This window comes from Balaenoptera ricei, chromosome 8, assembly GCF_028023285.1.
Source record: "Balaenoptera ricei isolate mBalRic1 chromosome 8, mBalRic1.hap2, whole genome shotgun sequence".
Classification (NCBI taxonomy): domain Eukaryota; kingdom Metazoa; phylum Chordata; class Mammalia; order Artiodactyla; family Balaenopteridae; genus Balaenoptera; species Balaenoptera ricei.
Window position 1 is genome coordinate 42,798,936 of NC_082646.1, and position 17,254 is coordinate 42,816,189.

Consider the following 17,254-nt stretch of genomic DNA (forward strand, 5'->3'; position numbering starts at 1 on the left):
ATTCAACAAATATTTGAGTGCCCACTTTGGCCAGGTTCTCTTAAAGGCAATAATGCTATAGTGGTGATCAAAGCCCTTGCCATGGAGCTTACATTCCAGAGGGCAGGGTAGGAGGTGTTCATTCAGTATGTATTTGTTAAATGAATGAATACTAATATTATTTTTGTCTGGAGGTAGGATATTAAAAAGAAACACAATATCATATTATGAATGTAAAATTTTTATTCATTTCTTTTGGTACAAACTAGTGTTTATTAAAAAATAATATTTAGGAATTTATACTCACAGCACATGTTATAGTTAACATCCAAAGACAAAAAATATTTCTTGACAATTTATTATATGCTTAGCACTAAAAAGCTCCTAAATCAGTGTTGGCATTACAAGATTAGAGAGTTGTTTTTGGCTCATGATTATTATAGAAAAACACTGAGGAAAATTTCAATCATTACAGTTGGTAAAGGTATAATTTTATATTGCATGAAGGATAGTAGTCATATTTAGCAATAGCCTCATTTATAAATTAAAGTATACTCACTTCGAGGTTGTATTTTGATGCTGTTTCTTTTCACTTCTCTTCTTGCAAATAACAAGGCACAAACTGCTTCCAATTGACAGTCCAAACAAAGGAGGAATCATGGCTAACCGTCCGGTTGCTAATATTTGTTAAAGGCAAATTGCAAACTTCGGAGTATGGTTCAACATCACCAAAAGGAGTAAAGTTGCTCCCTCTGACCACCTTATTCCATGAAAAAAGTGTACTTTGACTTCTAAAATGGATTTTAAAAATTCAGTAGAAAGATTTAACAACTGTCAACATTTCCAGCACTGATTTTTCTAATACCCAGAAACATCCACTTAGCAGTTGTAAGACTAACTTGAAAAACTGAATATACAAATGTAAATTATTGCCATTAGCTAGTAGGAATCATCACTTGATTCTTAATCCTGTTTATATTTAATTATAAACATAAGACTGATTTTTAGAATAAAAAGAATGAAGAACATCTCCATCATGTGTCTTTGTTCCCAATAATCCCTCTCAGATAGATCTGTGAAGTAATACAGAGCACAGTGTCAACATACCTTTCATTTCAAAGGCTGAAAAAAATAGGGCTTATTAAGTAGTGAGATCATTTCTATTAGGCTTTATATTAGTATCAATTAATGAGTTAATCAGTCAAACGAGTATCAGTTGATTTAATCTCGCCCAAATGAATGGGTCTCTGTTGGTTGATCAATGCGATAGAGAAACTCTGCAGGTAAGAAGTATCCAAGATATTCCACTATATCTGGGGTGGTGTCATAATGGTAGTGTCCCCCTTCTCCATGATGACTAAAACAATGAGTGTGCTCCAACCGCAAATCAAACCCCTAGGACAACAGAGAAGCTATCTGTTAGTATTCCAATTATTTTGCATAGAACTTGTTTAAGGGGATGGGAGACTTTTTAAATTTATGTTACAATAATTTTTATTTTATTTTTTTTGGTAGGTAATACAGTCACATGATTCAAAATTCAGAGGGTGCAAAAGCATATATTCAGTAAAATGTATCTTTCCATCTCCTGCCCTCACCACTCACTTCCTTTCCTAGACGGCAACCAAAGTAAGCAGTTTCTTCTATATCCTTCCAAAAGGATTTTTTAAAAATGTATTACTTGTATGGTAGTACTCTGCACCTACTGTGCTGTGTGTTGCTCTTCTTCATGTAACAATATAGCTTTCAGATCTTTGTATATCAGAACATAAAAGAGCTTCCTAATTCTTTTATATCTACATGGTATTCTATTGTATGCGCATACCACTTTCCAACTGACATTAGATTATTTCCAGTTCTTCTGCTATTACAGCAATGCTGTCATGAATAACCCTTTTAACTAGTCATTTTATGCACATAAGCATATATTTAATGATAAATTCCTAGACATGTAGTCACTGGATCAAAAGATATAAATAGTCAGTATTTTGGTAGATATTTGCTTTGAATTAGTCTATTATTTTTCTAGGGTAGAATATTAGAATATAGTGAACAGTATATAGAACAGCAAATAAGATGATAGGAGACCTGAATCCTGTCCTGATTTTACTATTTAATAATGTGGCTTTGGGTGTTATTTAAAATGCCTGTGCCTTCAATTCTCCAAAGGTAAAATCTGCTCTGCCTAAATCATAGGTGGTCAGATACTTGCTCCCTTACCTTTCAAGACAATTCTACAGACTATCTTAGTTCTTAAATAAGAACACAAAAAGTGCCTAATTCTAAAAGAATATTCTAAAAATCAAGCATTATTGCAATGTAAAAAACAGACATAGACTTACTGGGTCTCTGGAGATAAAAACTGGCAGACAAACCAAAGGAGCCTTCATCTCATAAAAACGTAACCATTTATTCACGTCTTCATCAGAGTTCAATGGGCAGGAAGAAAATTCTGCCGGCTACAATAAAAGGACATTAAACAAGTAAACATACTGAATATTATTGAGCTAAAAATTTATATATAATTTCATTGTTAAAACCTTTAAGTCTTCTTATACATTCTATAGCTATTTTTGGCACCAAGAGAAGTTATATACCCTAGTTTTCAAAAGGACCACCAATCAATGTGCACACACTAAAAGATATGAATGAATAAATAAAGGAGTCTCTCAGTTTTCCTATGAGCATATCCTCATCCCAGTCTTAAATGTCATTATTGATACTGGTAGATGAAAAAAAAGGAAGGCATTGAAAGTGGGGTAGAAGCATCAAAGAGAATAAAATACTTAGGAATAAACTTAAGGAGGCAAACGACTTGTACACTGAAAAGTACAAAGCATTGCTGAAACGAATTTTAAAAGACTCCAGTAAGTGGAAAGACATCTTGTGTTCATGGATTGGACAACCTAATATTGTTAACATGTCAATACTATCAAAAGCAATCTAAAGATTCACTGCATTCCCTGTCAAAATCCCAATGACGTTTTTGCAGAAATAGAAAAATCCACCCTAAAATTCATATGGAATCTCAAGGGACCCCAAACAGCCAAAACAATCTTGAAAAAGAAGAAGAAAGTTGGAGGTCTCACACTTATTGATATCAGGCTTGCTACAAAGCTATAGTAATCGAAATAGTGTGATACTAGCATAACGACAGGCATACAGATCAATGGAATAGAATAGAGATCCCAGAAGTAAAACCCTTGCATATATGGTCAAATGGTTTCTGACAAGGATGCCATGACCATTCAATGGAGAAAGGGCTGTCTTTTTAACAAATAGTGCTGGGAAAACTGGATATCCATATGTAAAAAAACAAAGTTAGACCCTTACTTTATATCATATACAAAAATTAACTAAAAATGGATCAAACACCTAAATATAAGAGCTAAAACTGCAAAGACTCTTAGAAGAAAACATAGGAGGGAAGTTTCATGACATGGATTTGACTTTTTGGATATGACATCAAAAGTACAGGTAATAAAAGGAAAAATAAACAGGTGGGACTACATCAAACTAAAAAGCTTCTGCACAGCAAAGGAAACAGTCAACAATATGAAAAAGCCTATGGAATGAGAGAAAATATTTGCAAACCGTATATCTGATAAGGGGTTAATATCCAAAATATATAAGGAATTCAATAGCAAAAAAAAGAAAAGGGCTTCCCTGGTGGCGCAGTGGTTGAGAATCTGCCTGCCAATGCAGGGGACACGGGTTCGAGCCCTGGTCTGGGAAGATCCCACATGCCGCGGAGCCACTGGGCCCATGAGCCACAACTACTGAGCTTGCGCGTCTGGAGCTTGTGCTCCGCAACGAGAGGCCGCGATAGTGAGAAGCCTGCGTGCCGCGATAGTGAGAGGCCTGCGCACCACGATGAAGAGTGGCCCCCGCTTGCCGCAACTAGAGAAAGCCCTTGCACAGAAACGAAGACCCAACACAGCCAAAAATAAATAAATAAATAATTAATTAATTAAAATAAAGGAATTCCTTTAAAAAAAAAAGCCCAATTAAAAAATGATCAAAGGACTGAATTAGACATTTTTCCAAAGAAGACATAGAAATGGCCAACAGGTATATGAAAAAGCACTCAACATCACTATTCATCAGGTAAATGCAAATCAAAGCCATGAGATATCACTCACTCTAGTGCAGATGGCTGTTCTCAAAAAGACAAGAGATGAAAAGTGTTAGGATGTGGAGAAAAGAGAACACTTGTACACCGCTTGTGGGAATGTAAACCGGCACGACCATTATGGAGGTTCCTCAAAAAATTAAAAATAAAACCACCATATGATGCAGCAATTCTGCTTCTGGGTATATATCCAAAGGAAATGAAATCACTACCTTGAAGAGATATCTGCACTCCTATGTTCACTGTGGCATTATTCACGTTAGCCAAGATTGGGAAACAACCTAAGTGTCCATCAACAGATGAATGGATAAAGAAATTGTTATCTGTCTATCTTTTTAGTTGTCATATGTATATGAAATATTATTCAGGCTTAAAAAAAGGAGGCAATCCTGCCATTTGTAACAATATAGATGAACTTGGAGGACATTATACAACACTAAGTGAAATAAGCCAGTCACAGTCAAATATTGCATGATATCACTTATATGTGGAATCTAAAGAAGTCCAATTTAGAGAAACAGTATAATGGTGGTTGCCAGAGGATGAGGGGGTGGGGGAAATGGGGAAATGTTGATCAAAGGGTACAAACTTCCAGTTATAAGATGAATAAGTTCTAGAGAGCTAATGCACATCATGATAACTATAGTTAATAATAAAGTATTGTTTACTTGAATTTTAAGAAATCCTATAATCCTTTGGTATTTACAAATAGATTTATCTATAATTTTGTTGTAAATTGGAAAAGTAAGTAGTTTCACAAATGTTGTGTCTTTCTATGCAGAATCAGCTGGCTTGCCATTTAAAATTATCAGGATAAAAAACATCAAAACAATACATTTTCTAATGGCTTCATTGTTAAAACAAAAAGAACATTGAGTTATAACACTTTTACACTTCATTCATTTATTCATTCATTCACTCACCTACCAAAAATTATTTTAAAAGTCCTAGATGACCTGGTCTGTCTTCATATAGTATTCTGTCATTAATGTCTTATAAACTTATTATAGTTAGCCCATAAGATTATAATTTTCATGAGTTCTTTCCCTAAAACCACAACCATCTTAATAGCAAAGTCTATATAGGGATTCTAGCAATGAAAATAATCAGTTTCTAAGGCTTATACTCACATCTACCTCGATCTTTAATACAAACAAATTGAGAAGAAAGTTCTAATATATTAATATGAAAAAGGACTCCAGCTGGACATTATCATACAAGTTGCTTTACAGTATTGTTTGTCATTTAAATTTGAAAGTAATATGATCACAGTAAAAGGATTTGTTCAGGGTGTCTTTAAAAGTTAAATTCTCAGGTCTTCCCTGGTGGTCCAGTGGGTAAGACTCAGTGCTCCCAATGCAGGAGGCCCAAGTTCAATCCCTGGTCAGGGAACTAGATCCTGCATGCATGTTGCAACTAAGAGTTCGCATGCCGCAACTAAGAAGTCCACTAAGAAGCCGGCATGCTGCAACTAAAGATCCTACATGATGCAACGAAGATCCCACGTGCCACAACTAAGACCCAATGCAACCAAAAATAAATAAATAAATATTTTTTAAAAAGGTTAAATTCTCAATGTATATTAAAAAAATCCTACAATCTTAAGCACATGCACACACACACGCCTTTACCATAATATGAGTCTTCACTTTTCCCTTCTGAATCACGAAAGTACCTCCCATTCCTACAGGCTTATCTCCATAATGTTTTTCAAGAGTCTGTCTCATACAAGTCACAAAGTTAAGTTTTCCAGTTCTTCTTTTGGCTTTCACCTCAATGACCTAGAGAGGGCATAAATATACATACCATTGTTCTAAGCCGCAAAATATTATGTAAATAACTACCCAAGTGAAACATTATATAATTCAATGCCATCAAGCAAATATTCACTTGTTTGCTTCGAGCACCCAGATATGAGCAGAAGTGTCTCAATCCTCTAAGTCTTAATAATATATATAGTATTATATATATATATGAATTATGTATCATTTACTCTAATAATGTGCTTTCTTGGACTGAGAAAGAGAGTTATAGCTAAATTTTATAAATTCATAGCCAAATTCTACACTGAACTCTAGAGATTCTTATTATATGTCAAGGTGGTAAAAGACTGAGAATTCTTTTTTTTTTTAAATTTATTTATTTATTTATTTATGGCTGTGTTGGGTCTTCGTTTCTGTGCGAGGGCTTTCTCTAGCTGTGGCAAGTGGGGGGGGCCACTCTTCATCGCGGTGCGCGGGCCTCTCACTATCGCGGCCTCTCTTGTTGCAGAGCACAGGCTCCAGACGCGCAGGCTCAGTAATTGTGGCTCACGGGCCCAGTTGCTCCGCGGCATGTGGGATCTTCCCAGACCAGGGCTCGAACCCGTATTCCCTGCATTAGCAGGCAGACTCTCAACCACTGCGCCACCAGGGAAGCCCAAGACTGAGAATTCTTTGGTTTAAAGGGATTAACTTCTGATAACTGGAGGGAGGAGAAATGGTTATGTTTTCTCATTTCCTTTAAAAATCTGGACTTCTGTTACCTCCACTTTATTAGGTATTTTTGCTTCACTATCTCATTTCCCAAAGTGGCTGAAGTAGTTATCTCTACAAGATCTGGGAGTTCTCACAACAGCTAAAACTGAAATCATCTTTTAAAAAAAAATAACAGCTTTATTGGGGATATAATTCACATACCATGCAATCCACCTATTTAAAGTATACAATTCAATGGGTTTCAGTATATGTATAGAGTTGTGCGACCATCATTACAATTTTGTAACATGAAATCATCCTTTTTTTTTTGTACTAACAGGAAGTAAATATGAAGTGAGGCATTAATTCTCCTCACCTCTTCTATAATTTTTTGCTCCCATTTCTGTCTATCTCAATCAATGTCTGATCAGTCAGAAATGAGTAAGTTATGTATATACTAACTATATAGGTAGACATTATCTACTTCAGCTGCATGGTTCATCTATTTAACTAACTCACTCCCCACAGGAACATCCTATTACTTTTAGTTCCTTGGAAAAAAGGCTATTGCTTACTAAGTATTATTCTTTTTTTTTTATTTTTTAAATTTTTGTTTGCATGTGTCTTTGTTGCTGTGTGCGGGCTTCCTCTAGTTGAGCAGAGTGGGGGCTACTCTTCGTTGCGGTGCTAGGCCTTCTCATTGCGATCGCTTCCTTGTTGCAGAGCATGGGCTCTAGGCGCGCTGGCTTCAGTAGTTGTGGCACATGGGCTTTGTTGTCCCGTGGCATGTGGAATCTTCCCAGTCCAGGGCTCAAACCCGTGTCCCCTGCATTGGCAGGCGGGTTCTTAACCACTGCGCCACCAGGGAAGCCCAAAATATTATTATTATTATTTTTTTAATAAATTTATTTATTTATTTATTTATGGCTGTGTTGGGTCTTCGTTTCTGTGCGAAGGCTTTCTCTAGTTGCGGCAAGTGGGGGCCACTCCTCATCGCGGTGTGCGGGCCTCTCACTATCACGGCCTCTCTTGTTGCGGAGCACAGGCTCCAGACGCGCAGGCTCAGTAGTTGTGGCTCACGGGCCCAGCTGCTCCGCGGCATGTGGGATCTTCCCAGACCAGGGCTCGAACCCGTGTCCCCTGCATTGGCAGGCAGATTCTCAACCACTGTGCCACCAGGGAAGCCCCCAAAATATTATTCTTAACCTTAGTTTTAAATGAGACTTTCACTCTGCCTGTAGTAGTTTCTGAACCTTTCGTAACTGGGTTATTTAAAGAGGTTTGGGACTTAGGTAGCTTTGGATTTTCTTAAGAAAACTACAGTAGTAGGAATAAGCATTCAAATTTTTAGCTATCTGAGAACTCTTGGAGAATACTGCATTTTTAGAACAAAATCACCTTTCCAGGTTGGCCTTCACTGGCAAAAAGATTAGCCAGTAATGCAAACCCAAAATCATGATATTTCTCACTGTATTTCTCAAGTAGGCACCCTCCATCTGCAGAGTTAACATGAGCAAAGTAACTTCCGTTCACAGAAGGTTTGTGTTCACTTTCTGTTTGAACAACTGGCATAAACTGAAAAGAAAAGTAAATAAGGTAATTAGTCAATCCTAGTATCTCTATGCAAAGAGAAGATCTTGAATAATGTAACAAAATATTTTGTCCTAGACTTTAAGACATTTTATTTCAAGATCTAATAATAAAACATGAAAAATAAAATATTTAATGTTAGATTCAAAATGTTAAAGATTTACAAATATCAAAAAACTGAAAAAACATTTTAGAAAATGTTTACAGTATTATAGTGTTTCTATAAGATTGTGACATTTGCATCAAAATTTCTCATTTTATTATTTATTTATTTATTTATTTATTTATTTATTTATTTATGCCGAGTGGCTTGCAGGATCTTAGTTCCCTGACCAGGGATTGAACCCGGGCCCTTGGCAGTGAAAGTGCTGCGCCACGTCCTAACCACTGGACCCCCAGAGAAGTCCCTAAAATTTCTCAGTTAAATTTTAAACTTTTTCTGTCTTGAACACTAGGCAAATTATATTAATGTTTCTGTAAAAGGACTTGTATGATTACTGACTAACAGTCACACCTGTAAGAGGCTGTGAGAGAATGGGCAGACTGAGCAGGTTATTCATTCTTCTGTTTGTGAGATGTGAAGAAACAGTGATGTTTTTATGTTGGAAATGTGTTAACATACATAGTGATAGATATTACCTTTTGTAAATAATAATCATACTACTGGGGTAGGTCTCCACAATTTGGTCTGAAAGAGGGAGTTGATTAGATCATTAAATATTTCATTCATCTTCTGATTGAAAGCTGCCCTTATACCAGCAAAGATCATAGAGAACTTAGGAATCCTCTGATGTGTAAGGATTGAAATCTTTCACAGTCCAGAGTCCTCAGCAAATCACAGTAGGACCTTCGATGGACTCCTCTAATACTGAGTGAATGCCATAAGAAAATCTAAATTAGAGATGAGTGCTCCATTTCAGTTGGACTGATTGGAGCATGTGCTAGACTCCAAATCTGTATCAAACAGCAACAAATCTGTAGACAGGTATGACATCAACCACTTACAATTCATTCAGAAGACAAGATTTCTGATAGGGCAGTAAAAGGAAAAAGGCAAACTAAGTGTCAAATCAATAAAATAAAATAATTATGTATATGCTGACCTCAGAATTGAATCCAAGAGTCTGAAATGGGCCTGCTCCTGCTCCAAGAACGAAAGCTCCAGGAAGCTGGATTTCTTTTGCGATTTTATTTAGATCATAAACCTATACAAGAGGAAACGCATATTATTTAAATCTTACTTATATAAATTCCCAGGTTTACTTTTTATTACTGCATCCATTAACATTTCCTTGTCACATTGGTCAATGGACCTTCTAATAAAAACAGGAATCAACCCAATTTTCATAATCTTCACGTGAATGTGAAAAGTAAAAGAAACTTACTTTTTTTTTATTTACAAGAGGCAATAAGTAAGGCACACCTCCTACTTCTGCAATTCTAGTTTTCCCACAGATACCTAAAAAAAATAAATTAAAAAAGCCATCTTAAAAATAGGCAAACATCTAAATTTAAGTATAAAATGCCAGAAGACACTAATTTATTAAGAGTATATAACTTTTCAGTTCATAGTTTTACAAATAGCAGGGGTTGGAAAATGTAAGTAGCTAGGATCCCTGTCCTATTCTAACTTCCTGTGTTTCTAATACTGTCATAACCAAGCATGACTTGATATAGTTAGTAGCATAAAGGCAATCGAAAGTTGATGATACACAACACTGTAAAGCAACTATACTCCAGTAAAAATTAATAATATAAAAAAAAGAAAGTTGATGATAGGGCAAGGGCTAGCACTGCAGCCAATGTTTGGATTGGATGAGGTTTCTAGAATTGGTCTATAATGACTTATTCCTTTAAAAATCTTTCTTTTGGGGGAGGGAGGGTTTTAGCTAAAATTATATTTTAATTTAAAATATTTTGGTAAAATATTACTTCTTTTAAAAATCCATATTGAGAAGTCCTCTTGTTAGAGTTGTTTGTTCCAAGGTTGTTTATAAAAATGACAAGTAATTTTAGGTAACTTCAGATGCTGGGAACTTTCTACTTACATTTTTAATTAAACATCACAGGTACAGCTAGACACTTTGGGAAAAGGCACATTTTTTTGTTGTTGTTGTTAATGTAGAGTGGAAAATCATTACCTTTTATCTGAGAAAAAGTAGTCTTATAAATTTCATACTAACATCATTCCATAATAAATGTAGATATAATTGCTCAATTCAGCTATGCAGAGGACACATGTACAGAATTCTGTGAGGTTCCATTTATAATTAGGGATTTTGGAAATGTTTTCCATGGGATCGGCAGAAATTACTCACTTATAAGACTCATAAATGATAGTAACATTAAAGTTTACAGAAGCCATTAGAAGGACTATTTTAGTAGTCTAGGGAAAAGACAAGTAATGAGCTAAAAACAGATGAGGAAATTAAGAAAAAGAACAAAGAAAGGAGAATAGGCAACTACGGTGAAGGAATGAACTGGAATTATTGACCTATAGCTAAGAAAAAGAGAAAGCTAGGTGAGATATACAGATTTCAAAGTTGTTGTATCCAAGTAGAATTAAAACCACAGGAGTAGATGGAAAAGCCAGAGAGATTGGACAGAATAAGAGGATGAGGAAAGAATTCTGGAAAGATCAAAATTTAAGAGCCTGCCAGAAAGAGAAAGGAGCCAGTAAAAATGAGGAAGAAAGAACATCATGGAGGAAGGAAAGGCACCAAGGAAGAAGAGGCAAAGAACCAAGGAGAGAGGAGAACCAAGAGGAGAAATAATATCAGGCAGCAATGGCCAACCAGTATGAAATGTGTAGACAGACTGTAAGCAGATAGGGTAGGAGTCCCTGGAGAAAGAGAACCAGGAATGGTTTTCTTGACATAAGAGAACTCATTTTGGCCTAAGCCATTTTGTGATCTAAGCCTGGCCACAATGCTTGCCCTTGAACAGGTCTCAGCAATTAATGAGCTTAAGGGAACAAAGGAATGCAGGAACAGAAAAAAGGCAGTGAAACAATAGTGCAGTGATAAAGCAGAGTCCTAGTTCCTCCTCAAGGGATATAGATAATAATAAATCTCGGAGTTCTGCAGGAACTAAGGCCCCCACCCAGGTGGAGGATGGAATGATGATGTTGACCCTCCAGACTTCAGTCAACTAAAGCTTGGACTCTGTAGACCTTTGCCCCAATTCTATGCTGAATTCTCCTCTGCTCAAGCCCCGTCATGAATATGCATGTACTCTTAGCTTAAAACTTCCCAGTTTTGCTGTTGGGCAGACACTGCTTTGGGAAAGATCCCCCAGTGTTCTCCTTACTTGCTGCAAGTGACAATAAATCCTTCCTTCTCTAGTGTTTTGGTTGTGTCTATTGGCCCGACACCCACCAAGAGGTGAACCTGGTTTTCGGGTAAAAAGACGAAATAATACTAGTAAACACGCCAAGATCACTAGTGACAAGACCAGTTCATGTAGAAAGTACCTAAATATGTTTATGAAAGATCATATATGTAACATATGTATACATATCTGGCTTCCTTAGTATGTAATTTAAAGACTCACAAATTATTGACAAGAACCTAGAAAACTCTTTTTCAAACCAACCCTTTGGGTGACAAAATTAAGATTAACTATTTTTCCTTGTACTCTTCTGTGTTTTCTGGTTTTTATTTTAATTATTTAATCAATTATTTATTTTGGGGTAAAATATATTACCCTTATAATTGGAAGAAACAGAGCTATAAAAAAGTATCATGATAGGGACTTTCCTGGCAGTCTAGTGGTTAAGACTTTACCTTCCAATGCAGGGGGTGCAGGTTCAATCCCTGGTGGGGGAGCTAAGAGCCCACGTGCCTCGGGGCCAAAAAACCAAAACATAAAACAAAAAAAAAAACGTATTATGATAAATGCTTTCAAGGTGTGAAGAGAAATTGCCATCTGGTACATAAAACTTCTAGAATTTACAGGTCTACTTAAAATCAAAGACTGAACTAGAAAGACCCAAAAAGAACATTTAACCCAAATCCCACTACCCCTCACCGCCATTTTAATGTATCTGAAGCCCAGATACATTAATTGGCTTACCCAGGGTAATGAAACCTTAAGTGGCAGAGAAAGAACTAGAGTCCAGGATTTCTACAGTAAAACTGCTTTTTAACAAAGATGTCAATTACCTAATAAAAAAGTGAGTAAGTGTGACTGTTTCTCTCCAAATTCCTCATCACAGTAGGGTATAATGAGAGAATGTTGGACTTTGGAAGCAGACAGATCTGGATTTGAATCCTGATTATGATTCACACTGAGATTAGTTAGCCTCTCTTGAGCTTCAGTTTTCTCATCTATAAACTGGGGCTAGTACTTACCTTGCAGTGTTATTATAAAAATTTAAGACATCAAATATAGATATCCATCATACTGTCTGACAAATTATATTCACTTAATATTGAAACTGAATGGTACAAATGAACTGGTTTGCAGGGCAGAAATAAAGACACAGATGTAGAGCACAAATGTATGGACACCAAGGGGGGAAAGTGGTGGTGGAGGGTTGTTGTTGGTGGTGGTGGTGTGATGAATTGGGAGATTGGGATTGACATATATACACTAATATGTATAAAATGGATAACTAATAAGAACCTGATGTATAAAAAAATAAATAAAATAAAACAAACAAACAAAAAAGAAACCAAGCAGGACCCTGTGGGGCTCCTGGGCACAAAAGTCTTTTCATGTCCCCTGTTTTTATGTTGGTAGGAAATAGGCTTCATTCAGCTTCTGTGACCTTCCCTGAGTTCCAAAGGGCAGGCTCAAACAGTTGCTAATCAGGGAAGGGAGGGGATGAAGAGACAAGGGAGGAGCGGTCAAGAAACAGTAGTGCAGCCTTGGGGCAGGGTCCTGGTTCCTCCTCACAGGATATACATAACTATATCTTTGAGCTCTTCCGCAGAACTAAAACCCCCACCACATGGACACATGGAAGATGTTAACTCCTTGATGAAACATTCTTCATTCCAGAGAGAAGGTTACAGTTCAGTAACCTAGAGAACCATAGATCACGGGACCACCTGAGATGATCCTTAGATTGAAGGAATGCAGGCCTTGCAAGCACCCTGATCCTTATGAGAAGCCCTGCCCCTTGACCGTAAGACTCCCCACAACCCCCCCACTGAGTTTGGGACACACAGTTTTGAGGGCGTTAGGCCTCTGTGGCCCCCTTTGCCTGGCAAAGCAATATAAGTATTCTTTTCTACTTCACCCAAAACTCTCGTCTCTGAGATTCAATTCGGCACTGCTGCACAGAGGCTGAGTTTCAGCATCAATATTAATTTCCCTTCTCACTTTAAACACTGGCTGGATAATCACTTGACAAATTTGTTGAAGGGATATTAGTATTTAATAGATGATTCAAATAAATACAAGGCTTTTAAGATCCCTTCTGGTCTTGAATGAATGAATGAATGAATGAATAGATAAATAAATAAAAATTACAGTAAGTTTCCATAACAGTGATTTGAATGATTAAAAACAAAACTCTCATGTGATATTCAGGATTCTAGCCTATTGAATATCTATTATATAATTATATCTATTATATATATATATTATATATATATTTGTGAAAGTTACAAAAGTACATAAAACACCGTATTTTTCTACAAGGGTATAAAATGAAATTTGACCAATATTAGAAAACACAGAAATTAAGCACAATTTAAAAGTTGGGGCAATATCCTTTGGAGATATTGCTTACCTTTTACGGGAAAGGTAAACGGCTCCTTGGTCAAATTAGGGCAATCAACTACAGAGACCTGGACATCAGCAAAGTTATCCGTTAGCCCCTTCTGCAGAACTAATAAAGACAAGGAAAAGGGTTAAACATTAGGTAGAAATTTGCCATCACATATCAAGTCTTCCCTCAACTGTTTTGTGTGTCAAACTTCCAACCTAAACTTGTGTAATGTATTATTTTTTTATTTTTATTTTTTGGATGTGCCACATGGCATGTGGCATCTTAGTTCCCTGACCAGGGACAGAACCGGTGCCCCCTGCAGTGGAAGCATGGAGTCTTAATTGCTGGACTGCCAGGGAAGTCCCTAAACTTGTGTAACTTAAAAGGAGGGGGATAAGGGACTTCCTTGGTGGTCCAGCAGTTAAGACTCAGTACTTCCACTGCAGGGGGTGCTCCCCACATGCTGCACAGTACAGCCAAACAAACAAACAAACAAAAGGAGAGGGAAAAGGTCTTATTAATGAATATAATCAGACACTGGACACAATCACAAGATATGTATATTAAGATACATAAATACTTCCATAACTAACACTGTAAACTGTAGTGATTAGAAACCACTGAAGATAAACACTGCACTCAGGTGAGGACTATGTTTCTTTTAGGGAGAGGATTCCAAGTATTGAAATGTAAATATTTAAACTGCTAGAAAGTAAGCAATTACATGCAACACCTTCATTAATGCTTACAGACAAAATGTTGAGCAAAAGAAGTAAGACATGGAAGTATGTGTTATATGACTCATACGTATTTCAAAGACAGGCAGCTAATCTAAGGTTCTAACAGGTCAGAACAGTGGTCACCTCTTGGGGTAGAGATATTGACTGAGAAAGTGCAAGGAGTCTTCTGGGATGCTGGAAATATTTAATATCTTAATCTGCGTGTGTTATGGGTGTAAACATGTTAAAATTCATCAAGCTATACACCTAAGATCAGTGTACTTGGGCTTCCCTGGTGGCACAGTGATTAAGAATCCACCTGACAAATGCAGGGGACACAGGTTCGAGCCCTGGGCTGGGAAGATCCCACATGTCTAATAGCAGCTGAGCCCATGTGCCACAACTACTGAAGCCCGCGCGCCTCAAGCCCATGCTCTGCAACAAGAGAAGGCACCGCAATGAGAAGCCCGTGCACTGCAACGAAGAGTAGCTCCTGCTCGCCTCAACTAGAGAAAGCCCTCGCTCAGCAATGAAGATCCAACGCAGCAAAAAAAAATTTTTTTAAGTAAATATAATAAATTTAAAAAAGATTAGTGTACTTTACTGTAGATATGTCATAACTCAATCAAAAAGGTAAAAAAGCAAACAGATGTCTCAAAGTTATAAATCTAGGAGCAATGTACTTTTTTTAAAAAATAAATTTATTCATTTTTAGCTGTGTTGGGGCTTCGTTTCTGTGTGAGAGCTTTCTCTAGTTGCGGTGAGCGGGGGCCACTCTTCATTGCGGTGCGTGGGCCTCTCACTATCGCGGCCTCTCTTGTTGCGGAGCACAGGCTCCAGATGCGCAGGCTCAGTAGTTGTGGCTCACGGGCCCAGTTGCTCCGCAGCATGTGGGATCTTCCCAGACCAGGGCTCGAACCCATGTCCCCTGCATTGGCAGGCAGATTCTCAACCACTGCGCCACCAGGGAAGCCCAGGAGCAATGTACTTTTAAGGATGAAAGGTTCTTATACAAAACTTCTCTAAAGGGACTTCCCTGGGTGGTCCAGTGGTTAAGACTCTGCACTCCCACTGCAGGGGGCACAGGTTCAATCCCTGGTCGGGGAACTAAGATCCCACGTGCCACTCGGTGCAGCCAAAAAAACCTTCTCTGACAATAGTGTCGGCTATTAGTTTAGTCTTGTAGAATCAGACTTTCTAAAATCATGAAGTCATCCTAAATTTAGCCCTAAATATCCTAAATAGATATTCCATACCAGATCTTTTATGTTCATGAGAACAGAAACCAAATTGACTGGAAAATCCCCCTACCTAGACTAATGACTGCATATTTATGAATATATAAAGATTCAATGTATGGAAATATAGTAAAATCTATTTTTTACCAATCACAAAGGGACCAAGTTCTGGCTATAAGATTTTCTGTAAAAACTGAAAACAAATTTTAAGCCAAAAAATTTAGATTTCATCTCTGTTTTGTATAGAATATATCTTCTACAGATAGAAAACAGAAACGTAAAGACACAAGAGAAGATAGGTTGTAGGAAGGCACTCGTCTGATTCCTAACTGTCCTGTTATGTCAGGAAAGACAGACTGACAGAAAAGAAATACAGACAAAGAATACTAGTAATCCAGTTTGTTTACTAACTCCCCTTCAATTTAGGGAAAAATAGGAAGGTTTTAAGAGGAGAGCCACAACCAAGCAAAACGTGAATATACCTCTTTTTTTTTTTTTTAAATAAGAAAGAAAGAGTGGCTTTATTTCTTTGCCAGGCAAAGAGGGAACACAGGCTAGCACCTCAAGAACTGTGCCCCGTTAACTGGGGAATAGGGTGAATATACTTCTTGACTTCAACCTTATCAGGAGGACAGAAGAGCTACCAGGACAGATACACTTTGAGATAAGGGTAGGTTTTACACTTACCCTCAGAATAGAATCCAAAGGCTGTCAGACAAATGCTAGCATTCTGACAGGCTATACAGTTTTGGATTAGTACTATTCCTGGCTTTGTTTCATATTCCTATTTTTATTTTCTTTTTCTTATCTATATCCCCTCCTTTGAATTAATCTTGGGAAGCTGCCTTAAGTTCTTGTTCAAATAAGATGAAATACCTAAAAACATATGCAGACAGAGAAATCTAAGCAAGTTCACTGGCAGTCTGTCATATCAGGAGAGGGAGGAAAAAGTAGTAGATTGGGAACATGATTAATACACCACAGTAGATTATATATTTCAAGAATATTACAACTGGTAAAAAGTTAATAAAGCAGGGGTGGAGTCAAGATGGCATACTAGGAGGACATGGAATTCATGTCTCCTCACAACTAGGGCACCTATCAGGCACCAGGGGGACCACAGACACCTAAGGGGATGAGAGGAACCCCCAGTAACCGGGTAGGCCATGGGGCTTGGGGGGAGGAGAAGTGGAGGTGGGATGGGACTGGAGCCCCTGAGGGGCGGCTGGGGGAGGGGAAGGGATCCCACACATGAAGGGGGAAATCGGGGAACCATTGGGAGGGCAGAGGATCAAAAGGGAGCATGGCCAGGTTTCCCCTGCCCACGTGGACCCCCAGGAACCTGTTGAGATCCTGGGCCTGATCCTCTGCCCACCTAGGCCCCCTCCAGCCCTGCAGGTCCTGAGTGAGTGGGAGGGAGG

General features: G+C 37.6%; 1 protein-coding gene across 5 annotated transcripts in view; it reads right to left on the bottom strand.

Annotated features, from left to right (window-relative positions):
* Nucleotides 1-255: 255 nt before the first annotated feature.
* The window catches only part of C8H11orf54 (chromosome 8 C11orf54 homolog), a 30,235-nt gene continuing 13,236 nt past the window's right edge, over nt 256-17,254 (bottom strand). For 2 of the 5 annotated variants that reach the window (XM_059930586.1, XM_059930587.1), the window contains 7 exons: nt 13,898-13,996; nt 9,543-9,616; nt 9,261-9,362; nt 7,966-8,142; nt 5,743-5,892; nt 2,322-2,438; nt 256-1,374 (listed from right to left, as the gene is read on the bottom strand). In XM_059930586.1, coding sequence (XP_059786569.1) covers nt 1,201-1,374; nt 2,322-2,438; nt 5,743-5,892; nt 7,966-8,142; nt 9,261-9,362; nt 9,543-9,616; nt 13,898-13,996 — 893 coding nt within the window. In that variant the 3' untranslated portion in view covers nt 256-1,200. Of the gene's footprint in view, nt 1,375-2,321; nt 2,439-5,742; nt 5,893-7,965; nt 8,143-9,260; nt 9,363-9,542; nt 9,617-11,942; nt 12,173-13,897; nt 13,997-17,254 lie in introns of those variants that run through there. The other 3 variants (XM_059930585.1, XM_059930589.1, XM_059930588.1) reach the window with 3 other exon arrangements.